Source organism: Salmo salar, chromosome 14, assembly GCF_965601325.2.
Source record: "Salmo salar chromosome 14, fSalSal1, whole genome shotgun sequence".
Taxonomy (NCBI): Eukaryota; Metazoa; Chordata; class Actinopteri; order Salmoniformes; family Salmonidae; genus Salmo; species Salmo salar.
In genome coordinates this window covers 55,139,591-55,163,846 of record NC_138304.1, presented here as the reverse complement: position 1 = coordinate 55,163,846, position 24,256 = coordinate 55,139,591, and the positions used below count along the sequence as shown (strand labels likewise).

The window sequence follows — 24,256 nt, the reverse complement described above, 5'->3', positions numbered from 1 at the left end:
GTTACAGAGGAGAGGTGCTAGTTACAGAGGAGAGGAGCGGTGTTAGTTACAGAGGAGAGGTGCTAGTTACAGAGGAGAGGTGTTAGTTACAGAGGAGAGGAGAGGTGTTCGTTACAGAGGAGAGGTGCTAGTTACAGAGGAGAGGAGAGGTGTTAGTTACAGAGGAGAGGTGCTAGTTACAGAGGAGAGGTTGAGGTGTTAGTTACAGAGGAGAGGTGTTAGTTACAGAGGAGAGGTGCTAGTTACAGAGGAGAGGTGCTAGTTACAGAGGAAAGGTGCTAGTTACAGAGGAGAGCTGCTAGTTACAGAGGAGAGGTGTTAGTTACAGAGGAGAGGTGCTAGTTACAGAGGAGAGGTGTTAGTTACAGAGGAGAGGTGTTAGTTACAGAGGAGAGGTGTTAGTTACAGAGGAGGGGTGTTAGTTACAGAGGAGAGGAGAGGTGCTAGTTTCAGAGGAGAGGTGTTAGTTACAGAGGAGGGGTGTTAGTTACAGAGGAGAGGTGTTAGTTACAGAGGAGAGATGCTAGTTACAGAGGAGAGGTGCTAGTTACAGAGGAGAGGAGAGGTGTTAGTTACAGAGGAGAGGTGTTAGTTACAGAGGAGAGGTGCTAGTTGCAGAGGAGAGGATAGGTGTTAGTTACAGAGGAGAGGTGTTAGTTACAGAGGAGGGGTGTTAGTTACAGAGGAGAGGAGAGGTGCTAGTTTCAGAGGAGTGGTGTTAGTTACAGAGGAGGGGTGTTAGTTACAGAGGAGAGGTGCTAGTTACAGAGGAGAGATGCTAGTTACAGAGGAGAGGTGCTAGTTACAGAGGAGAGGAGAGGTGTTAGTTACAGAGGAGAGGTGTTAGTTACAGAGGAGAGGTGTTAGTTACAGAGGAAAGGTGTTAGTTACATAGGAGAGGTGTTAGTTACAGAGGAGAGGTGCTAGTTACAGAGGAGAGGAGAGCTGTTAGTTACAGAGGAGAGTTGCTAGTTACAGAGGAGAGGTGCTAGTTACAGAGGAGAGTTGTTAGTTACAGAGGAGAGGTGTTAGTTACAGAGGAGAGGTGTTAGTTACAGAGGAGAGGTTTTAGTTACAGAGGAGAGGTGCTAGTTACAGAGGAGAGGTGTTAGTTACAGAGGAGAGATGTTAGTTACAGAGGAGAGGTCTTAGTTACAGAGGAGAGGTGCTTGTTACAGAGGAGAGGTGTTAGTTACAGAGGAGAGGTGCTAGTTACAGAGGAGAGGTGCTAGTTAGAGAGGAGAGGTGTTAGTTACAGAGGAGAGGTGTTAGTTACAGAGGAGAGGTGAGGTGTTAGTTACAGAGGAGAGCTGCTAGTTACAGAGGAGAGGTGTTAGTTACAGAGGAGAGATGTTAGTTACAGAGGAGAGGTACTAGTTACAGAGGAGAGGTGCTAGTTACAGAGGAGAGGAGAGGTGTTAGTTACAGAGGAGAGGTGTTAGTTACAGAGGAGAGGTGTTAGTTACAGAGGAGAGGTGTTAGTTACAGAGGAGAGATGGTAGTTACAGAGGAGAGGTACTAGTTACAGAGGAGAGGTGCTAGTTATAGAGGAGAGGTGCTTGTTACAGAGGAGAGGAGAGGTGTTAGTTACAGAGGAGAGATGTTAGTTACAGAGGAGAGGTGCTAGTTACAGAGGAGAGGTGCTAGTTACAGAGGAGAGGAGCGGTGTTAGTTACAGAGGAGAGGTGCTAGTTACAGAGGAGAGGTGTTAGTTACAGAGGAGAGGAGAGGTGTTCGTTACAGAGGAGAGGTGCTAGTTACAGAGGAGAGGAGAGGTGTTAGTTACAGAGGAGAGGTGCTAGTTACAGAGGAGAGGTTGAGGTGTTAGTTACAGAGGAGAGGTGTTAGTTACAGAGGAGAGGTGCTAGTTACAGAGGAGAGTTGCTAGTTACAGAGGAGAGGTGCTAGTTACAGAGGAAAGGTGCTAGTTACAGAGGAGAGCTGCTAGTTACAGAGGAGAGGTGTTAGTTACAGAGGAGAGGTGCTAGTTACAGAGGAGAGGTGTTAGTTACAGAGGAGAGGTGTTAGTTACAGAGGAGAGGTGTTAGTTACAGAGGAGGGGTGTTAGTTACAGAGGAGAGGAGAGGTGCTAGTTTCAGAGGAGAGGTGTTAGTTACAGAGGAGGGGTGTTAGTTACAGAGGAGAGGTGTTAGTTACAGAGGAGAGATGCTAGTTACAGAGGAGAGGTGCTAGTTACAGAGGAGAGGAGAGGTGTTAGTTACAGAGGAGAGGTGTTAGTTACAGAGGAGAGGTGCTAGTTGCAGAGGAGAGGATAGGTGTTAGTTACAGAGGAGAGGTGTTAGTTACAGAGGAGGGGTGTTAGTTACAGAGGAGAGGAGAGGTGCTAGTTTCAGAGGAGAGGTGTTAGTTACAGAGGAGGGGTGTTAGTTACAGAGGAGAGGTGCTAGTTACAGAGGAGAGATGCTAGTTACAGAGGAGAGGTGCTAGTTACAGAGGAGAGGAGAGGTGTTAGTTACAGAGGAGAGGTGTTAGTTACAGAGGAGAGGTGTTAGTTACAGAGGAAAGGTGTTAGTTACATAGGAGAGGTGTTAGTTACAGAGGAGAGGTGCTAGTTACAGAGGAGAGGAGAGCTGTTAGTTACAGAGGAGAGTTGCTAGTTACAGAGGAGAGGTGCTAGTTACAGAGGAGAGTTGTTAGTTACAGAGGAGAGGTGTTAGTTACAGAGGAGAGGTGTTAGTTACAGAGGAGAGGTTTTAGTTACAGAGGAGAGGTGCTAGTTACAGAGGAGAGGTGTTAGTTACAGAGGAGAGATGTTAGTTACAGAGGAGAGGTCTTAGTTACAGAGGAGAGGTGCTTGTTACAGAGGAGAGGTGTTAGTTACAGAGGAGAGGTGCTAGTTACAGAGGAGAGGTGCTAGTTAGAGAGGAGAGGTGTTAGTTACAGAGGAGAGGTGTTAGTTACAGAGGAGAGGTGAGGTGTTAGTTACAGAGGAGAGCTGCTAGTTACAGAGGAGAGGTGTTAGTTACAGAGGAGAGATGTTAGTTACAGAGGAGAGGTACTAGTTACAGAGGAGAGGTGCTAGTTACAGAGGAGAGGTGCTAGTTAGAGAGGAGAGGTGTTAGTTACAGAGGAGAGGTGTTAGTTACAGAGGAGAGGTGAGGTGTTAGTTACAGAGGAGAGCTGCTAGTTACAGAGGAGAGGTGTTAGTTACAGAGGAGAGATGTTAGTTACAGAGGAGAGGTACTAGTTACAGAGGAGAGGTGCTAGTTACAGAGGAGAGGAGAGGTGTTAGTTACAGAGGAGAGGTGTTAGTTACAGAGGAGAGGTGTTAGTTACAGAGGAGAGGTGTTAGTTACAGAGGAGAGATGGTAGTTACAGAGGAGAGGTACTAGTTACAGAGGAGAGGTGCTAGTTATAGAGGAGAGGTGCTTGTTACAGAGGAGAGGAGAGGTGTTAGTTACAGAGGAGAGATGTTAGTTACAGAGGAGAGGTGCTAGTTACAGAGGAGAGGTGCTAGTTACAGAGGAGAGGAGCGGTGTTAGTTACAGAGGAGAGGTGCTAGTTACAGAGGAGAGGTGTTAGTTACAGAGGAGAGGAGAGGTGTTCGTTACAGAGGAGAGGTGCTAGTTACAGAGGAGAGGAGAGGTGTTAGTTACAGAGGAGAGGTGCTAGTTACAGAGGAGAGGTTGAGGTGTTAGTTACAGAGGAGAGGTGTTAGTTACAGAGGAGAGGTGCTAGTTACAGAGGAGAGTTGCTAGTTACAGAGGAGAGGTGCTAGTTACAGAGGAAAGGTGCTAGTTACAGAGGAGAGCTGCTAGTTACAGAGGAGAGGTGTTAGTTACAGAGGAGAGGTGCTAGTTACAGAGGAGAGGTGTTAGTTACAGAGGAGAGGTGTTAGTTACAGAGGAGAGGTGTTAGTTACAGAGGAGGGGTGTTAGTTACAGAGGAGAGGAGAGGTGCTAGTTTCAGAGGAGAGGTGTTAGTTACAGAGGAGGGGTGTTAGTTACAGAGGAGAGGTGTTAGTTACAGAGGAGAGATGCTAGTTACAGAGGAGAGGTGCTAGTTACAGAGGAGAGGAGAGGTGTTAGTTACAGAGGAGAGGTGTTAGTTACAGAGGAGAGGTGCTAGTTGCAGAGGAGAGGATAGGTGTTAGTTACAGAGGAGAGGTGTTAGTTACAGAGGAGGGGTGTTAGTTACAGAGGAGAGGAGAGGTGCTAGTTTCAGAGGAGAGGTGTTAGTTACAGAGGAGGGGTGTTAGTTACAGAGGAGAGGTGCTAGTTACAGAGGAGAGATGCTAGTTACAGAGGAGAGGTGCTAGTTACAGAGGAGAGGAGAGGTGTTAGTTACAGAGGAGAGGTGTTAGTTACAGAGGAGAGGTGTTAGTTACAGAGGAAAGGTGTTAGTTACATAGGAGAGGTGTTAGTTACAGAGGAGAGGTGCTAGTTACAGAGGAGAGGAGAGCTGTTAGTTACAGAGGAGAGTTGCTAGTTACAGAGGAGAGGTGCTAGTTACAGAGGAGAGTTGTTAGTTACAGAGGAGAGGTGTTAGTTACAGAGGAGAGGTGTTAGTTACAGAGGAGAGGTTTTAGTTACAGAGGAGAGGTGCTAGTTACAGAGGAGAGGTGTTAGTTACAGAGGAGAGATGTTAGTTACAGAGGAGAGGTCTTAGTTACAGAGGAGAGGTGCTTGTTACAGAGGAGAGGTGTTAGTTACAGAGGAGAGGTGCTAGTTACAGAGGAGAGGTGCTAGTTAGAGAGGAGAGGTGTTAGTTACAGAGGAGAGGTGTTAGTTACAGAGGAGAGGTGAGGTGTTAGTTACAGAGGAGAGCTGCTAGTTACAGAGGAGAGGTGTTAGTTACAGAGGAGAGATGTTAGTTACAGAGGAGAGGTACTAGTTACAGAGGAGAGGTGCTAGTTACAGAGGAGAGGAGAGGTGTTAGTTACAGAGGAGAGGTGTTAGTTACAGAGGAGAGGTGTTAGTTACAGAGGAGAGGTGTTAGTTACAGAGGAGAGATGGTAGTTACAGAGGAGAGGTACTAGTTACAGAGGAGAGGTGCTAGTTATAGAGGAGAGGTGCTTGTTACAGAGGAGAGGAGAGGTGTTAGTTACAGAGGAGAGATGTTAGTTACAGAGGAGAGGTGCTAGTTACAGAGGAGAGGTGCTAGTTACAGAGGAGAGGAGCGGTGTTAGTTACAGAGGAGAGGTGCTAGTTACAGAGGAGAGGTGTTAGTTACAGAGGAGAGGAGAGGTGTTCGTTACAGAGGAGGGGTGCTAGTTACAGAGGAGAGGAGAGGTGTTAGTTACAGAGGAGAGGTGCTAGTTACAGAGGAGAGGTTGAGGTGTTAGTTACAGAGGAGAGGTGTTAGTTACAGAGGAGAGGTGCTAGTTACAGAGGAGAGTTGCTAGTTACAGAGGAGAGGTGCTAGTTACAGAGGAAAGGTGCTAGTTACAGAGGAGAGCTGCTAGTTACAGAGGAGAGGTGTTAGTTACAGAGGAGAGGTGCTAGTTACAGAGGAGAGGTGTTAGTTACAGAGGAGAGGTGTTAGTTACAGAGGAGAGGTGTTAGTTACAGAGGAGGGGTGTTAGTTACAGAGGAGAGGTGAGGTGCTAGTTTCAGAGGAGAGGTGTTAGTTACAGAGGAGGGGTGTTAGTTACAGAGGAGAGGTGTTAGTTACAGAGGAGAGATGCTAGTTACAGAGGAGAGGTGCTAGTTACAGAGGAGAGGAGAGGTGTTAGTTACAGAGGAGAGGTGTTAGTTACAGAGGAGAGGTGCTAGTTGCAGAGGAGAGGATAGGTGTTAGTTACAGAGGAGAGATGCTAGTTACAGAGGAGAGGAGAGGTGTTAGTTACAGAGGAGAGGTGTTAGTTACAGAGGAGAGGTGCTAGTTACAGAGGAGAGGTGTTAGTTACAGAGGAGAGCTGCTAGTTACAGAGGAGAGGAGAGGTGTTAGTTACAGAGGAGAGGTACTTGTTACAGAGGAGAGGTGCTAGTTATAGAGGAGAGGCGAGAAGTTATTTACAGAGGAGAGGTGCTAGTTACAGAGGATAGGTGTTAGTTACAGAGGAGAGGTGTTACTTACAGAGGAGAGGTGTTAGTTACAGAGGAGAGGAGAGGTGTTAGTTACAGAGGAGAGGTGTTAGTTACAGAGGAGAGGTGAGGTGTTAGTTACAGAGGAGAGCTGCTAGTTACAGAGGAGAGGTGTTAGTTACAGAGGAGAGGAGACGTGTTAGTTACAGAGGAGAGGTGTTAGTTACAGAGGAGAGGTGTTAGTTACAGAGGAGAGGTGTTAGTTACAGAGGAGAGATGGTAGTTACAGAGGAGAGGTACTAGTTACAGAGGAGAGGTGCTAGTTATAGAGGAGAGGTGCTTGTTACAGAGGAGAGGAGAGGTGTTAGTTACAGAGGAGAGATGTTAGTTACAGAGGAGAGGTGCTAGTTACAGAGGAGAGGTGCTAGTTACAGAGGAGAGGAGCGGTGTTAGTTACAGAGGAGAGGTGCTAGTTACAGAGGAGAGGTGTTAGTTACAGAGGAGAGGAGAGGTGTTCGTTACAGAGGAGGGGTGCTAGTTACAGAGGAGAGGAGAGGTGTTAGTTACAGAGGAGAGGTGCTAGTTACAGAGGAGAGGTTGAGGTGTTAGTTACAGAGGAGAGGTGTTAGTTACAGAGGAGAGGTGCTAGTTACAGAGGAGAGTTGCTAGTTACAGAGGAGAGGTGCTAGTTACAGAGGAAAGGTGCTAGTTACAGAGGAGAGGTGTTAGTTACAGAGGAGAGGTGCTAGTTACAGAGGAGAGGTGTTAGTTACAGAGGAGAGGTGTTAGTTACAGAGGAGAGGTGTTAGTTACAGAGGAGGGGTGTTAGTTACAGAGGAGAGGTGAGGTGCTAGTTTCAGAGGAGAGGTGTTAGTTACAGAGGAGGGGTGTTAGTTACAGAGGAGAGGTGTTAGTTACAGAGGAGAAATGCTAGTTACAGAGGAGAGGTGCTAGTTACAGAGGAGAGGAGAGGTGTTAGTTACAGAGGAGAGGTGTTAGTTACAGAGGAGAGGTGCTAGTTACAGAGGAGAGGTGTTAGTTACAGAGGAGAGCTGCTAGTTACAGAGGAGAGGAGAGGTGTTAGTTACAGAGGAGAGGTACTTGTTACAGAGGAGAGGTGCTAGTTATAGAGGAGAGGCGAGAAGTTAGTTACAGAGGAGAGGTGTTAGTTACAGAGGAGAGGTGTTAGTTACAGAGGAGAGGTGCTAGTTACAGAGGAGAGTTGCTAGTTACAGAGGAGAGGTGCTAGTTACAGAGGAAAGGTGCTAGTTACAGAGGAGAGCTGCTAGTTACAGAGGAGAGGTGTTAGTTACAGAGGAGAGGTGCTAGTTACAGAGGAGAGGTGTTAGTTACAGAGGAGAGGTGTTAGTTACAGAGGAGAGGTGTTAGTTACAGAGGAGGGGTGTTAGTTACAGAGGAGAGGTGAGGTGCTAGTTTCAGAGGAGAGGTGTTAGTTACAGAGGAGGGGTGTTAGTTACAGAGGAGAGGTGTTAGTTACAGAGGAGAAATGCTAGTTACAGAGGAGAGGTGCTAGTTACAGAGGAGAGGAGAGGTGTTAGTTACAGAGGAGAGGTGTTAGTTACAGAGGAGAGGTGCTAGTTACAGAGGAGAGGTGTTAGTTACAGAGGAGAGCTGCTAGTTACAGAGGAGAGGAGAGGTGTTAGTTACAGAGGAGAGGTACTTGTTACAGAGGAGAGGTGCTAGTTATAGAGGAGAGGCGAGAAGTTAGTTACAGAGGAGAGGTGTTAGTTACAGAGGAGAGGTGTTAGTTACAGAGGAGAGTTGTTAGTTACAGAGGAGAGGTGTTAGTTACAGAGGAGAGGTGTTAGTTACAGAGGAGAGATACTAGTTACAGAGGAGAGATGCTAGTTACAGAGGAGAGGTGTTAGTTACAGAGGAGAGTTGTTAGTTACAGAGGAGAGGTGTTAGTTACAGAGGAGAGGTGTTAGTTACAGAGGAGAGGTGTTAGTTACAGAGGAGAGATGCTAGTTACAGAGGAGAGGAGAGGTGCTAGTTTCAGAGGACAGGTGTTAGTTACAGAAGAGGGGTGTTAGTTACAGAGGAGAGGTGCTAGTTACAGAGGAGAGGTGTTAGTTACAGAGGAGAGGAGAGGTGTTAGTTACAGAGGAGAGTTGCTAGTTACAGAGGAGAGGTGCTAGTTACAGAGGAGAGGAGAGGTGTTAGTTACAGAGGATAGGTGTTAGTTACAGAGGAGAGGTGCTAGTTGCAGAGGAGAGGATAGGTGTTAGTTACAGAGGAGAGATGGTAGTTACAGAGGAGAGGTACTAGTTACAGAGGAGAGGTGCTAGTTATAGAGGAGAGGTGCTTGTTACAGAGGAGAGGAGAGGTGTTAGTTACAGAGGAGAGATGTTAGTTACAGAGGAGAGGTGCTAGTTACAGAGGAGAGGTGCTAGTTACAGAGGAGAGGAGCGGTGTTAGTTACAGAGGAGAGGTGCTAGTTACAGAGGAGAGGTGTTAGTTACAGAGGAGAGGAGAGGTGTTCGTTACAGAGGAGAGGTGCTAGTTACAGAGGAGAGGAGAGGTGTTAGTTACAGAGGAGAGGTGCTAGTTACAGAGGAGAGGTTGAGGTGTTAGTTACAGAGGAGAGGTGTTAGTTACAGAGGAGAGGTGCTAGTTACAGAGGAGAGTTGCTAGTTACAGAGGAGAGGTGCTAGTTACAGAGGAAAGGTGCTAGTTACAGAGGAGAGCTGCTAGTTACAGAGGAGAGGTGTTAGTTACAGAGGAGAGGTGCTAGTTACAGAGGAGAGGTGTTAGTTACAGAGGAGAGGTGTTAGTTACAGAGGAGAGGTGTTAGTTACAGAGGAGGGGTGTTAGTTACAGAGGAGAGGAGAGGTGCTAGTTTCAGAGGAGAGGTGTTAGTTACAGAGGAGGGGTGTTAGTTACAGAGGAGAGGTGTTAGTTACAGAGGAGAGATGCTAGTTACAGAGGAGAGGTGCTAGTTACAGAGGAGAGGAGAGGTGTTAGTTACAGAGGAGAGGTGTTAGTTACAGAGGAGAGGTGCTAGTTGCAGAGGAGAGGATAGGTGTTAGTTACAGAGGAGAGGTGCTAGTTACAGAGGAGAGGAGAGGTGTTAGTTACAGAGGAGAGGTGTTAGTTACAGAGGAGAGGTGCTAGTTACAGAGGAGAGGTGTTAGTTACAGAGGAGAGCTGCTAGTTACAGAGGAGAGGAGAGGTGTTAGTTACAGAGGAGAGGTACTTGTTACAGAGGAGAGGTGCTAGTTATAGAGGAGAGGCGAGAAGTTAGTTACAGAGGAGAGGTGCTAGTTACAGAGGATAGGTGTTAGTTACAGAGGAGAGGTGTTACTTACAGAGGAGAGGTGTTAGTTACAGAGGAGAGGAGAGGTGTTAGTTACAGAGGAGAGGTGTTAGTTACAGAGGAGAGGTGTTAGTTACAGAGGAGAGGAGAGGTGTTAGTTACAAAGGAGAGGTGCTAGTTACAGAGGAGAGGTGCTAGTTACAGAGGAGAGGTGTTAGTTACAGAGGAGAGGTGTTAGTTACAGAGGAGAGGTGTTAGTTACAGAGGAGGGGTGTTAGTTACAGAGGAGAGGAGAGGTGCTAGTTTCAGAGGAGAGGTGTTAGTTACAGAGGAGGGGTGTTAGTTACAGAGGAGAGGTGTTAGTTACAGAGGAGAGATGCTAGTTACAGAGGAGAGGTGCTAGTTACAGAGGAGAGGAGAGGTGTTAGTTACAGAGGAGAGGTGTTAGTTACAGAGGAGAGGTGCTAGTTGCAGAGGAGAGGATAGGTGTTAGTTACAGAGGAGAGGTGTTAGTTACAGAGGAGAGGTGCTAGTTACAGAGGAGAGGTGTTAGTTACAGAGGAGAGGTGCTAGTTACAGAGGATAGGTGTTAGTTACAGAGGAGAGGTGTTACTTACAGAGGAGAGGTGTTAGTTACAGAGGAGAGGAGAGGTGTTAGTTACAGAGGAGAGGTGTTAGTTACAGAGGAGAGGTGTTAGTTACAGAGGAGAGGAGAGGTGTTAGTTACAAAGGAGAGGTGCTAGTTACAGAGGAGAGGTGCTAGTTACAGAGGAGAGGTGCTAGTTACAGAGGAGAGGTGTTATTTACAGAGGAGAGGTACTAGTTACAGAGGAGAGATGCTAGTTACAGAGGAGAGGTGTTAGTTACAGAGGAGAGTTGTTAGTTACAGAGGAGAGGTGTTAGTTACAGAGGAGAGGTGTTAGTTACAGAGGAGAGGTGTTAGTTACAGAGGAGAGATGCTAGTTACAGAGGAGAGGAGAGGTGTTAGTTACAGAGGAGAGGTGCTAGTTACAGAGGAGAGGTGCTAGTTACAGAGGAGAGTTGCTAGTTACAGAGGAGAGGTGCTAGTTACAGAGGAAAGGTGCTAGTTACAGAGGAGAGCTGCTAGTTACAGAGGAGAGGTGTTAGTTACAGAGGAGAGGTGCTAGTTACAGAGGAGAGGTGTTAGTTACAGAGGAGAGGTGTTAGTTACAGAGGAGAGGTGTTAGTTACAGAGGAGGGGTGTTAGTTACAGAGGAGAGGTGAGGTGCTAGTTTCAGAGGAGAGGTGTTAGTTACAGAGGAGGGGTGTTAGTTACAGAGGAGAGGTGTTAGTTACAGAGGAGAGATGCTAGTTACAGAGGAGAGGTGCTAGTTACAGAGGAGAGGAGAGGTGTTAGTTACAGAGGAGAGGTGTTAGTTACAGAGGAGAGGTGCTAGTTGCAGAGGAGAGGATAGGTGTTAGTTACAGAGGAGAGGTGCTAGTTACAGAGGAGAGGAGAGGTGTTAGTTACAGAGGAGAGGTGTTAGTTACAGAGGAGAGGTGCTAGTTACAGAGGAGAGGTGTTAGTTACAGAGGAGAGCTGCTAGTTACAGAGGAGAGGAGAGGTGTTAGTTACAGAGGAGAGGTACTTGTTACAGAGGAGAGGTGCTAGTTATAGAGGAGAGGCGAGAAGTTAGTTACAGAGGAGAGGTGCTAGTTACAGAGGATAGGTGTTAGTTACAGAGGAGAGGTGTTACTTACAGAGGAGAGGTGTTAGTTACAGAGGAGAGGAGAGGTGCTTGTTACAGAGGAGAGGTGTTAGTTACAGAGGAGAGGTGTTAGTTACAGAGGAGAGGAGAGGTGTTAGTTACAAAGGAGAGGTGCTAGTTACAGAGGAGAGGTGCTAGTTACAGAGGAGAGGTGCTAGTTACAGAGGAGAGGTGTTATTTACAGAGGAGAGGTACTAGTTACAGAGGAGAGATGCTAGTTACAGAGGAGAGGTGTTAGTTACAGAGGAGAGTTGTTAGTTACAGAGGAGAGGTGTTAGTTACAGAGGAGAGGTGTTAGTTACAGAGGAGAGGTGTTAGTTACAGAGGAGAGATGCTAGTTACAGAGGAGAGGAGAGGTGTTAGTTACAGAGGAGAGGTGCTAGTTACAGAGGAGAGGTTGAGGTGTTAGTTACAGAGGAGAGGTGTTAGTTACAGAGGAGAGCTGCTAGTTACAGAGGAGAGGAGAGGTGTTAGTTACAGAGGAGAGGTACTTGTTACAGAGGAGAGGTGCTAGTTATAGAGGAGAGGCGAGAAGTTAGTTACAGAGGAGAGGTGCTAGTTACAGAGGATAGGTGTTAGTTACAGAGGAGAGGTGTTACTTACAGAGGAGAGGTGTTAGTTACAGAGGAGAGGAGAGGTGTTAGTTACAGAGGAGAGGTGTTAGTTACAGAGGAGAGGTGTTAGTTACAGAGGAGAGGAGAGCTGTTAGTTACAAAGGAGAGGTGCTAGTTACAGAGGAGAGGTGCTAGTTACAGAGGAGAGGTGCTAGTTACAGAGGAGAGGTGCTAGTTACAGAGGAGAGGTGCTAGTTACAGAGGAGAGGTGTTAGTTACAGAGGAGAGTTGTTAGTTACAGAGGAGAGGTGTTAGTTACAGAGGAGAGGTGTTAGTTACAGAGGAGAGGTACTAGTTACAGAGGAGAGATGCTAGTTACAGAGGAGAGGTGTTAGTTACAGAGGAGAGTTGTTAGTTACAGAGGAGAGGTGTTAGTTACAGAGGAGAGGTGTTAGTTACAGAGGAGAGGTGTTAGTTACAGAGGAGAGATGCTAGTTACAGAGGAGAGGAGAGGTGCTAGTTTCAGAGGACAGGTGTTAGTTACAGAAGAGGGGTGTTAGTTACAGAGGAGAGGTGCTAGTTACAGAGGAGAGGTGTTAGTTACAGAGGAGAGGAGAGGTGTTAGTTACAGAGGAGAGTTGCTAGTTACAGAGGAGAGGTGCTAGTTACAGAGGAGAGGAGAGGTGTTAGTTACAGAGGATAGGTGTTAGTTACAGAGGAGAGGTGCTAGTTGCAGAGGAGAGGATAGGTGTTAGTTACAGAGGAGAGATGGTAGTTACAGAGGAGAGGTGCTAGTTACAGAGGAGAGGTGCTAGTTACAGAGGAGAGGAGCGGTGTTAGTTACAGAGGAGAGGTGCTAGTTACAGAGGAGAGGTGTTAGTTACAGAGGAGAGGAGAGGTGTTCGTTACAGAGGAGAGGTGCTAGTTACAGAGGAGAGGAGAGGTGTTAGTTACAGAGGAGAGGTGCTAGTTACAGAGGAGAGGTTGAGGTGTTAGTTACAGAGGAGAGGTGTTAGTTACAGAGGAGAGGTGCTAGTTACAGAGGAGAGTTGCTAGTTACAGAGGAGAGGTGCTAGTTACAGAGGAAAGGTGCTAGTTACAGAGGAGAGCTGCTAGTTAGAGGAGAGGTGTTAGTTACAGAGGAGAGGTGCTAGTTACAGAGGAGAGGTGTTAGTTACAGAGGAGAGGTGTTAGTTACAGAGGAGAGGTGTTAGTTACAGAGGAGGGGTGTTAGTTACAGAGGAGAGGAGAGGTGCTAGTTTCAGAGGAGAGGTGTTAGTTACAGAGGAGGGGTGTTAGTTACAGAGGAGAGGTGTTAGTTACAGAGGAGAGATGCTAGTTACAGAGGAGAGGTGCTAGTTACAGAGGAGAGGAGAGGTGTTAGTTACAGAGGAGAGGTGTTAGTTACAGAGGAGAGGTGCTAGTTGCAGAGGAGAGGATAGGTGTTAGTTACAGAGGAGAGGTGCTAGTTACAGAGGAGAGGAGAGGTGTTAGTTACAGAGGAGAGGTGTTAGTTACAGAGGAGAGGTGCTAGTTACAGAGGAGAGGTGTTAGTTACAGAGGAGAGCTGCTAGTTACAGAGGAGAGGAGAGGTGTTAGTTACAGAGGAGAGGTACTTGTTACAGAGGAGAGGTGCTAGTTATAGAGGAGAGGCGAGAAGTTAGTTACAGAGGAGAGGTGCTAGTTACAGAGGATAGGTGTTAGTTACAGAGGAGAGGTGTTACTTACAGAGGAGAGGTGTTAGTTACAGAGGAGAGGAGAGGTGTTAGTTACAGAGGAGAGGTGTTAGTTACAGAGGAAAGGTGTTAGTTACAGAGGAGAGGAGAGGTGTTAGTTACAAAGGAGAGGTGCTAGTTACAGAGGAGAGGTGCTAGTTACAGAGGAGAGGTGCTAGTTACAGAGGAGAGGTGTTATTTACAGAGGAGAGGTGTTAGTTACAGAGGAGAGATGCTAGTTACAGAGGAGAGGAGAGGTGCTAGTTTCAGAGGAGAGGTGTTAGTTACAGAAGAGGGGTGTTAGTTACAGAGGGGAGGTGCTAGTTACAGATGAGAGGTGTTAGTTACAGAGGAGAGGAGAGGTGTTAGTTACAGAGGAGAGTTGCTAGTTACGGAGGAGAGGTGCTAGTTACAGAGGAGAGGAGAGGTGTTAGTTACAGAGGAGAGGTGTTAGTTACAGAGGAGAGCTGCTAGTTGCAGAGGAGAGGATAGGTGTTAGTTACAGAGGAGAGGTGCTAGTTACAGAGGAGAGGAGAGGTGTTAGTTACAGAGGAGAGGTGTTAGTTACAGAGGAGAGGTGCTAGTTACAGAGGAGAGGTGTTAGTTACAGAGAAGAGCTGCTAGTTACAGAGGAGAGGAGAGGTGTTAGTTACAGAGGAGAGGTACTTGTTACAGAGGAGAGGTGCTAGTTATAGAGGAGAGGCGAGAAGTTAGTTACAGAGGAGAGGTGCTAGTTACAGAGGATAGGTGTTAGTTACAGAGGAGAGGTGTTACTTACAGAGGAGAGGTGTTAGTTACAGAGGAGAGGAGAGGTGTTAGTTACAGAGGAGAGGTGTTAGTTACAGAGGAGAGGTGTTAGTTACAGAGGAGAGGAGAGGTGTTAGCCTGTTAGGGCTAGGGGGCAGCATTTGCACGTCTGGATAAATTTTTTTTACCCGATTTAATCTGGTTACTAATCCTACCCAGTAACTAGAATATGCATATACTTATTATATATGGATAGAAAACACTCTAAAGTTTCTAAAACTGTTTGAATGGTGTCTGTGAGTATAACAGAACTCATTTGGCAGGCAAAACCCTGAGACATTTTCTGACAGGAAGTGGATACCTGATGTGTTGTATTGACTTTAAACCTATCCCATTGAAAAACACAGGGGCTTAGGAATATTTTGGCACTTCCTAATGCTTCCACTAGATGTCACCAGCCTTTACAAAGTGTTTTGAGTCTTCTGGAGGGAGATCTGACCGAACAAGAGCCATGGAACGATGATGTCCCATTAGACACCTGGCGCGCGAGTTCATGTTGGGTACCCTCGTTCCAATACGTTATAAAAGAGTATGCATTTGTCCACCTTGAATATTATTCATGTTCTGGTTAAAAAAGGCCCTAATGATTTATGCTATACAACGTTTGACATGTTTGAACGAACGGAAATATATTTTTTCCCCTCGTTCATGACGAGAAGTCCGGCTGGCTTAGATCATGTGCTAACTCGACGGAGATTTTTGGACATAAATGATGAGCTTTTTTGAACAAAACTACATTCGTTATGGACCTGTGATACCTGGAAGTGACATCTGATGAAGAGAATCAAAGGTAATGGATTATTTACATAGTATTTTCGATTTTAGATCTCCCCAACATGACGTCTAGTCTGTATCGCAACGCGTATTTTTCTGGGCGCAGTGCTCAGATTATTGCAAAGTGTGATTTCCCAGTAAGGTTATTTTTAAATCTGGCAAGTTGATTGCGTTCAAGAGATGTAAATCTATAATTCTTTAAATGACAATATAATATTTTACCAATGTTTTCTAATTTTAATTATTTAATTTGTGACGCTGACTTGACTGCCGGTTATTGGAGGGAAACGATTTCCTCAACATCAATGCCATAGTAAAACGCTGTTGTTGGATATAAATATGAACTTGATAGAACTAAAAATGCATGCATTGTCTAACATAATGTCCTAGGAGTGTCATCTGATGGAGATTGTAAAAGGTTAGTGCATCATTTTAGCTGGTTTTATGGTTTTGGTGACCCTGTCTTTGACTTGACAAAACATTACACACAACTCTTGTAAATGTACTGTCCTAACATACTCTAAATTTATGCTTTCGCCGTAAAACCTTTTTGAAATCGTAAAACGTGGTTAGATTAAGGAGATGTTTATCTTTCAAATGGTGTAAAATAGTTGTATTTTTGAAAAATGTGAATTTTGACATTTATTTGGATTCAAATTTGCCGCTCTTGAAATGCACCTGCTGTTGATGGAGTGCACCACGGGTGGCACGCTAGCGTCCCACCTAGCCCATAGAGGTTAGTTACAAAGGAGAGGTGCTAGTTACAGAGGAGAGGTGCTAGTTACAGAGGAGAGGTGCTAGTTACAGAGGAGAGGTGTTAGTTACAGAGGAGAGGTACTAGTTACAGAGGAGAGATGCTAGTTACAGAGGAGAGGTGTTAGTTACAGAGGAGAGTTGTTAGTTACAGAGGAGAGGTGTTAGTTACAGAGGAGAGGTGTTAGTTACAGAGGAGAGGTGTTAGTTACAGAGGAGAGATGCTAGTTACAGAGGAGAGGAGAGGTGCTAGTTTCAGAGGAGAGGTGTTAGTTACAGAAGAGGGGTGTTAGTTACAGAGGAGAGGAGAGGTGTTAGTTACAGAGGAGAGTTGCTAGTTACAGAGGAGAGGTGCTAGTTACAGAGGAGAGGTGTTAGTTACAGAGGAGAGGTGTTAGTTACAGAGGAGAGGTGTTAGTTACAGAGGAGAGGTGTTAGTTACAGAGGAGAGGTGCTAGTTACAGAGGAGAGGTGTTAGTTACAGAGGAGAGATGTTAGTTACAGAGGAGAGGTCTTAGTTACAGAGGAGAGGTGCTTGTTACAGAGGAGAGGTGTTAGTTACAGAGGAGAGGTGCTAGTTACAGAGGAGAGATGCTAGTTAGAGAGGAGAGGTGTTAGTTACAGAGGAGAGGTGTTAGTTACAGAGGAGAGGTGAGGTGTTAGTTACAGAGGAGAGCTGCTAGTTACAGAGGAGAGGTGTTAGTTACAGAGGAGAGATGTTAGTTACAGAGGAGAGGTACTAGTTACAGAGGAGAGGTGCTAGTTACAGAGGAGAGGTGCTAGTTACAGAGGAGAGGAGAGGTGTTAGTTACAGAGGAGAGGTGTTAGTTACAGAGGAGAGATGGTAGTTACAGAGGAGAGGTACTAGTTACAGAGGAGAGGTGCTAGTTATAGAGGAGAGGTGCTTGTTACAGAGGAGAGGAGAGGTGTTAGTTACAGAGGAGAGATGTTAGTTACAGAGGAGAGGTGCTAGTTACAGAGGAGAGGTGCTAGTTACAGAGGAGAGGAGCGGTGTTAGTTACAGAGGAGAGGTGCTAGTTACAGAGGAGAGGTGTTAGTTACTGAGGAGAGGAGAGGTGTTCGTTACAGAGGAGAGGTGCTAGTTACAGAGGAGAGGAGAGGTGTTAGTTACAGAGGAGAGGTGCTAGTTACAGAGGAGAGGTTGAGGTGTTAGTTACAGAGGAGAGGTGTTAGTTACAGAGGAGAGGTGCTAGTTACAGAGGAGAGTTGCTAGTTACAGAGGAGAGGTGCTAGTTACAGAGGAAAGGTGCTAGTTACAGAGGAGAGCTGCTAGTTACAGAGGAGAGGTGTTAGTTACAGAGGAGAGCTGCTAGTTACAGAGGAGAGGAGAGGTGTTAGTTACAGAGGAGAGGTGTTAGTTACAGAGGAGAGGTGTTAGTTACAGAGGAGAGGTGTTAGTTACAGAGGAGGGGTGTTAGTTACAGAGGAGAGATGTTAGTTACAGAGGAGAGGTGTTAGTTACAGAGGAGAGGTGCTAGTTACAGAGGAGAGGTGTTAGTTACAAAGGAGAGGTGTTAGTAACAGAGGAGAGGAGAGGTGCTAGTTACAGAGGAGAGGTGCTAGTTACAGAGGAGTGGTGTTAGTTACAGAGGAGAGGTGCTAGTTACAGAGGAGAGGTGCTAGTTACAGAGGAGAGGTGTTAGTTGCAGAGGAGAGGTGTTAGTTACAGAGGAGAGGTGAGGTGTTAGTTACAGAGGAGAGGTGTTAGTTACAGAGTAGAGAGGTTAGTTACAGAGGAGAGAGGTTAGTTACAGAGGAGAGGTGTTAGTTACAGAGGAGAGGTGCTAGTTACAGAGGAGAGGTGCTAGTTACAGAGGAGAGGTGCTAGTTACAGAGGAGAGGTGCTAGTTACAGATGAGAGGTGTTAGTTACAGAGGAGAGGTGTTAGTTACAGAGGAGAGGAGAGGTGTTAGTTACAGAGGAGAGGTGCTAGTTACAGAGGAGAGCTGTTAGTTACAGAGGAGAGATGTTAGTTACAGAGGAGAGGTGCTAGTTACAGAGGAGAGGTGCTAGTTACAGAGGAGAGGTGGTAGTTACAGAGGAGAGGTGCTTGTTACAGAGGAGAGGAGAGGTGGTAGTTACAGAGGAGAGGTGCTTGTTACAGAGGAGAGGAGAGGTGTTAGTTACAGAAGAAGGGTGTTAGTTACAGAGGAGAGGTGCTAGTTACAGAGGAGAGGTGTTAGTTACAGAGGAGAGGAGAGGTGTTAGTTACAGAGGAGAGTTGCTAGTTACAGAGGAGAGGTGCTAGTTACAGAGGAGAGGTGTTAGTTACAGAGGAGAGGTGTTAGTTACAGAGGAGAGGTGTTAGTTACAGAGGAGAGGTGTTAGTTACAGAGGAGAGGTGCTAGTTACAGAGGAGAGGTGTTAGTTACAGAGGAGAGGAGAGGTGTTAGTTACAGAGGAGAGTTGCTAGTTACAGAGGAGAGGTGCTAGTTACAGAGGAGAGGTGTTAGTTACAGAGGAGAGATGTTAGTTACAGAGGAGAGGTCTTAGTTACAGAGGAGAGGTGCTTGTTACAGAGGAGAGGTGTTAGTTACAGAGGAGAGGTGCTAGTTACAGAGGAGAGATGCTAGTTAGAGAGGAGAGGTGTTAGTTACAGAGGAGAGGTGTTAGTTACAGAGGAGAGGTGTTAGTTACAGAGGAGAGGAGAGGTGTTAGTTACAGAGGAGAGTTGCTAGTTACAGAGGAGAGGTGCTAGTTACAGAGGAGAGGTGTTAGTTACAGAGGAGAGGTGTTAGTTACAGAGGAGAGATGTTAGTTACAGAGGAGAGGTCTTAGTTACAGAGGAGAGGTGCTTGTTACAGAGGAGAGGTGTTAGTTACAGAGGAGAGGTGCTAGTTACAGAGGAGAGATGCTAGTTAGAGAGGAGAGGTGTTAGTTACAGAGGAGAGGTGTTAGTTACAGAGGAGAGGTGAGGTGTTAGTTACAGAGGAGAGCTGCTAGTTACAGAGGAGAGGTGTTAGTTACAGAGGAGAGATGTTAGTTACAGAGGAGAGGTACTAGTTACAGAGGAGAGGTGCTAGTTACAGAGGAGAGGTGCTAGTTACAGAGGAGAGGAGAGGTGTTAGTTACAGAGGAGAGGTGTTAGTTACAGAGGAGAGATGTTAGTTACAGAGGAGAGATGGTAGTTACAGAGGAGAGGTACTAGTTACAGAGGAGAGGTGCTAGTTATAGAGGAGAGGTGCTTGTTACAGAGGAGAGGAGAGGTGTTAGTTACAGAGGAGAGATGTTAGTTACAGAGGAGAGGTGCTAGTTACAGAGGAGAGGTGCTAGTTACAGAGGAGAGGAGCGGTGTTAGTTACAGAGGAGAGGTGCTAGTTACAGAGGAGAGGTGTTAGTTACAGAGGAGAGGAGAGGTGTTCGTTACAGAGGAGAGGTGCTAGTTACAGAGGAGAGGAGAGGTGTTAGTTACAGAGGAGAGGTGCTAGTTACAGAGGAGAGGTTGAGGTGTTAGTTACAGAGGAGAGGTGTTAGTTACAGAGGAGAGGTGCTAGTTACAGAGGAGAGTTGCTAGTTACAGAGGAGAGGTGCTAGTTACAGAGGAAAGGTGCTAGTTACAGAGGAGAGCTGCTAGTTACAGAGGAGAGGTGTTAGTTACAGAGGAGAGCTGCTAGTTACAGAGGAGAGGAGAGGTGTTAGTTACAGAGGAGAGGTGTTAGTTACAGAGGAGAGGTGTTAGTTACAGAGGAGAGGTGTTAGTTACAGAGGAGAGGTGCTAGTTACAGAGGAGAGGTGTTAGTTACAGAGGAGAGATGTTAGTTACAGAGGAGAGGTGTTAGTTACAGAGGAGAGGTGCTAGTTACAGAGGAGAGGTGTTAGTTACAAAGGAGAGGTGTTAGTAACAGAGGAGAGGAGAGGTGCTAGTTACAGAGGAGAGGTGCTAGTTACAGAGGAGTGGTGTTAGTTACAGAGGAGAGGTGCTAGTTACAGAGAAGAGGTGCTAGTTACAGAGGAGAGGTGTTAGTTGCAGAGGAGAGGTGTTAGTTACAGAGGAGAGGTGAGGTGTTAGTTACAGAGGAGAGGTGTTAGTTACAGAGTAGAGGTGTTAGTTACAGAGGAGAGGTGTTAGTTACAGAGGAGAGGTGTTAGTTACAGAGGAGAGGTGCTAGTTACAGAGTAGAGGTGCTAGTTACAGAGGAGAGGTGCTAGTTACAGAGGAGAGGTGCTAGTTACAGATGAGAGGTGTTAGTTACAGAGGAGAGGTGTTAGTTACAGAGGAGAGGAGAGGTGTTAGTTACAGAGGAGAGGTGCTAGTTACAGAGGAGAGCTGTTAGTTACAGAGGAGAGATGTTAGTTACAGAGGAGAGGTGCTAGTTACAGAGGAGAGGTGCTAGTTACAGAGGAGAGGTGGTAGTTACAGAGGAGAGGTGCTTGTTACAGAGGAGAGGAGAGGTGGTAGTTACAGAGGAGAGGTGCTTGTTACAGAGGAGAGGAGAGGTGTTAGTTACAGAGGAGAGATGTTAGTTACAGAGGAGAGGTGCTAGTTACAGAGGAGAGGTGCTAGTTACAGAGGAGAGGAGCGGTGTTAGTTACAGAGGAGAGTTTCTAGTTACATAGGAGAGATGTTAGTTACAGAGGAGAGGAGAGGTGTTAGTTACAGAGGAGAGGTGTTAGTTACAGAGGAGAGGTGCTAGTTACAGAGGAGAGGATAGGTGTTAGTTACAGAGGAGAGGTGCTAGTTATAGAGAGGAGAGGTTGAGGTGTTAGTTACAGAGGAGAGGTGTTAGTTACAGAGGATAGGTGTTAGTTACAGAGGAGAGGTGCTAGTTACAGAAGAGAGGTGCTAGTTACAGAGGAGAGGTGCTAGTTACAGAGGAGAGGTGCTAGTTACAGAGGAGAGGAGAGGTGTTAGTTACAGAGGAGAGGTGCTAGTTACAGAGGAGAGGAGAGGTGTTATTTACAGAGGAGAGGTGTTAGTTACAGAGCAGAGGTGCTAGTTACAGAGGAGAGGTGTTAGTTACAGAGGAGAGGTGTTAGTTACAGAGGAGAGAGGCTAGTTACAGAGGAGAGGAGAGGTGTTAGTTACAGAGGAGAGGTGTTAGTTACAGAGGAGAGGTGCTAGTTACAGAGGAGAGGATAGGTGTTAGTTACAGAGGAGAGGTGCTAGTTACAGAGGAGAGGTGTTAGTTACAGAGGAGAGGTGTTAGTTACAGAGGAGAGGTACTAGTTACAGAGGAGAGGTGCTAGTTACAGAGGAGAGGTGCTAGTTACAGAGGAGAGGAGAGGTGTTAGTTACAGAGGAGAGGTGTTAGTTACAGAGGAGAGGTGTTAGTTACAGAGGAGAGATGGTAGTTACAGAGGAGAGGTACTAGTTACAGAGGAGAGGTGCTAGTTATAGAGGAGAGGTGCTTGTTACAGAGGAGAGGAGAGGTGTTAGTTACAGAGGAGAGATGTTAGTTACAGAGGAGAGGTGCTAGTTACAGAGGAGAGGTGCTAGTTACAGAGGAGAGGAGCGGTGTTAGTTACAGAGGAGAGGTGCTAGTTACAGAGGAGAGGTGTTAGTTACAGAGGAGAGGAGAGGTGTTCGTTACAGAGGAGAGGTGCTAGTTACAGAGGAGAGGAGAGGTGTTAGTTACAGAGGAGAGGTGCTAGTTACAGAGGAGAGGTTGAGGTGTTAGTTACAGAGGAGAGGTGTTAGTTACAGAGGAGAGGTGCTAGTTACAGAGGAGAGTTGCTAGTTACAGAGGAGAGGTGCTAGTTACAGAGGAAAGGTGCTAGTTACAGAGGAGAGCTGCTAGTTACAGAGGAGAGGTGTTAGTTACAGAGGAGAGCTGCTAGTTACAGAGGAGAGGAGAGGTGTTAGTTACAGAGGAGAGGTGTTAGTTACAGAGGAGAGGTGTTAGTTACAGAGGAGAGGTGTTAGTTACAGAGGAGAGGTGCTAGTTACAGAGGAGAGGTGTTAGTTACAGAGGAGAGATGTTAGTTACAGAGGAGAGGTGTTAGTTACAGAGGAGAGGTGCTAGTTACAGAGGAGAGGTGTTAGTTACAAAGGAGAGGTGTTAGTAACAGAGGAGAGGAGAGGTGCTAGTTACAGAGGAGAGGTGCTAGTTACAGAGGAGTGGTGTTAGTTACAGAGGAGAGGTGCTAGTTACAGAGGAGAGGTGCTAGTTACAGAGGAGAGGTGTGAGTTGCAGAGGAGAGGTGTTAGTTACAGAGGAGAGGTGAGGTGTTAGTTACAGAGGAGAGGTGTTAGTTACAGAGTAGAGGTGTTAGTTACAGAGGAGAGGTGTTAGTTACAGAGGAGAGGTGTTAGTTACAGAGGAGAGGTGCTAGTTACAGAGTAGAGGTGCTAGTTACAGAGGAGAGGTGCTAGTTACAGAGGAGAGGTGCTAGTTACAGATGAGAGGTGTTAGTTACAGAGGAGAGGTGTTAGTTACAGAGGAGAGGAGAGGTGTTAGTTACAGAGGAGAGGTGCTAGTTACAGAGGAGAGCTGTTAGTTACAGAGGAGAGATGTTAGTTACAGAGGAGAGGTGCTAGTTACAGAGGAGAGGTGCTAGTTACAGAGGAGAGGTGGTAGTTACAGAGGAGAGGTGCTTGTTACAGAGGAGAGGAGAGGTGGTAGTTACAGAGGAGAGGTGCTTGTTACAGAGGAGAGGAGAGGTGTTAGTTACAGAGGAGAGATGTTAGTTACAGAGGAGAGGTGCTAGTTACAGAGGAGAGGTGCTAGTTACAGAGGAGAGGAGCGGTGTTAGTTACAGAGGAGAGTTTTTAGTTACATAGGAGAGATGTTAGTTACAGAGGAGAGGAGAGGTGTTAGTTACAGAGGAGAGGTGTTAGTTACAGAGGAGAGGTGCTAGTTACAGAGGAGAGGATAGGTGTTAGTTACAGAGGAGAGGTGCTAGTTACAGAGGAGAGGTTGAGGTGTTAGTTACAGAGGAGAGGTGTTAGTTACAGAGGATAGGTGTTAGTTACAGAGGAGAGGTGCTAGTTACAGAAGAGAGGTGCTAGTTACAGAGGAGAGGTGCTAGTTACAGAGGAGAGGTGCTAGTTACAGAGGAGAGGAGAGGTGTTAGTTACAGAGGAGAGGTGCTAGTTACAGAGGAGAGGAGAGGTGTTATTTACAGAGGAGAGGTGTTAGTTACAGAGCAGAGGTGCTAGTTACAGAGGAGAGGTGTTAGTTACAGAGGAGAGGTGTTAGTTACAGAGGAGAGAGGCTAGTTACAGAGGAGAGGAGAGGTGTTAGTTACAGAGGAGAGGTGTTAGTTACAGAGGAGAGGTGCTAGTTACAGAGGAGAGGATAGGTGTTAGTTACAGAGGAGGGGTGCTAGTTACAGAGGAGAGGTGTTAGTTACAGAGGAGAGGTGTTAGTTACAGAGGAGTGGAGAGGTGTTAGTTACAGAGGAGAGGTGCTAGTTACAGAGGAGAGGAGAGGTGTTAGTTACAGAGGAGAGGTGTTAGTTACAGAGGAGAGGAGAGCTGTTAGTTACAGAGGAGAGGTGTTAGTTACAGAGGAGAGGTGCTAGTTACAGAGGAGACATGTTAGTTACGGAGGAGAGGTACTAGTTACAGAGGAGAGGTACTAGTTACAGAGGAGAGGTGTTAGTTACAGAGGAGAGTTGTTTGTTACAGAGGAGAGGTGTTTGTTACAGAGTTAGATGTGCTAGTTACAGAGGAGAGGTGCTAGTTACAGAGGAGAGGTGCTAGTTACAGAGGAGAGGTGCTAGTTACAGAGGAGAGGAGAGGTGTTAGTTACAGAGGAGAGGAGAGGTGTTAGTTACAGAGGAGAGGTGTTAGTTACAGAGGAGAGATGCTAGTTACAGAGGAGAGGTGTTAGTTACGGAGGAGAGGTACTAGTTACAGAGGAGAGGTACTAGTTACAGAGGAGAGGTGTTAGTTATAGAGGAGAGGTGTTAGTTACAGTGGAGAGGTGTTAGTTACAGAGGAGAGGTACTAGTTACAGTGGATAGGTGTTAGTTACAGAGGATAGGTACTAGTCTCTCATCTCTCTGCCCTCTTCTCTTCCCTCTTCACTCCTCTCTCGTCTCCATTTCCCCTCTAGAAGAAGTCGGTGATAGCCACCAGTCTGATCGCGGTGGTGTCTCTCTTTGTCGTGGTGGTCAACTACTCAGAGAAGCCATACTTCCTCCTGGAACCAGTCTTCGGACAAACCTTCAGCAGCCACTGGATGTTCTCCAGACAGACTCATAAGGCCTTCAAACCTCACCTGGGATACATCAGCGTCCCTAAGCAGGAGGTGAGGAAAACACACACACACTAAGAACAAACACCCAGATACTAATTCAAGTGTACACTGAGTGTACAAAACATTAAGAACACCTGCTCTTTCCATGACATCGATTATCTAGGTGAATCCAGGTGAAAGAAATGATCCCTTATCCTAACAGAATTTCAATACTCTTTTTAATAAAGAAGGGCATTCAACATACAATACACGGCACTTACACAAATGACTGACGATTGGCTGAGAGAAATTGATAATAAAAAAAAGATTGTGGGGACGGTTTTGTTAGACTTCAGTGCGGCTTTTTGACATTATCGAGGAAGCACAGTTCCCGCTCAGCCCAGTCAAAACTGTCCGCTGCTCTGGCACCCCTATGGTGGAACAAGCTCCAGGACAGCGGAGTCAATCACCACCTTCCGGAGACACCTGAAACCCCACCTCTTTAAGGAATACCT

At 46.3% G+C, this 24,256-nt stretch overlaps 1 protein-coding gene across 3 annotated transcripts in view; it reads left to right on the top strand.

The window, feature by feature from the left end:
• Positions 1 to 24,256, top strand: part of st6galnac3 (ST6 (alpha-N-acetyl-neuraminyl-2,3-beta-galactosyl-1,3)-N-acetylgalactosaminide alpha-2,6-sialyltransferase 3) — a 404,784-nt gene that overhangs the window by 201,190 nt on the left and 179,338 nt on the right. For 2 of the 3 annotated variants that reach the window (XM_082961049.1, XM_082961048.1), the window contains exon 2: positions 23,619 to 23,813. In XM_082961049.1, coding sequence (XP_082817175.1) covers positions 23,619 to 23,813 — 195 coding nt within the window. The remainder of the gene's footprint in view (positions 1 to 23,618; positions 23,814 to 24,256) is intronic. The other variant, XM_014140658.3, reaches the window with a different exon arrangement.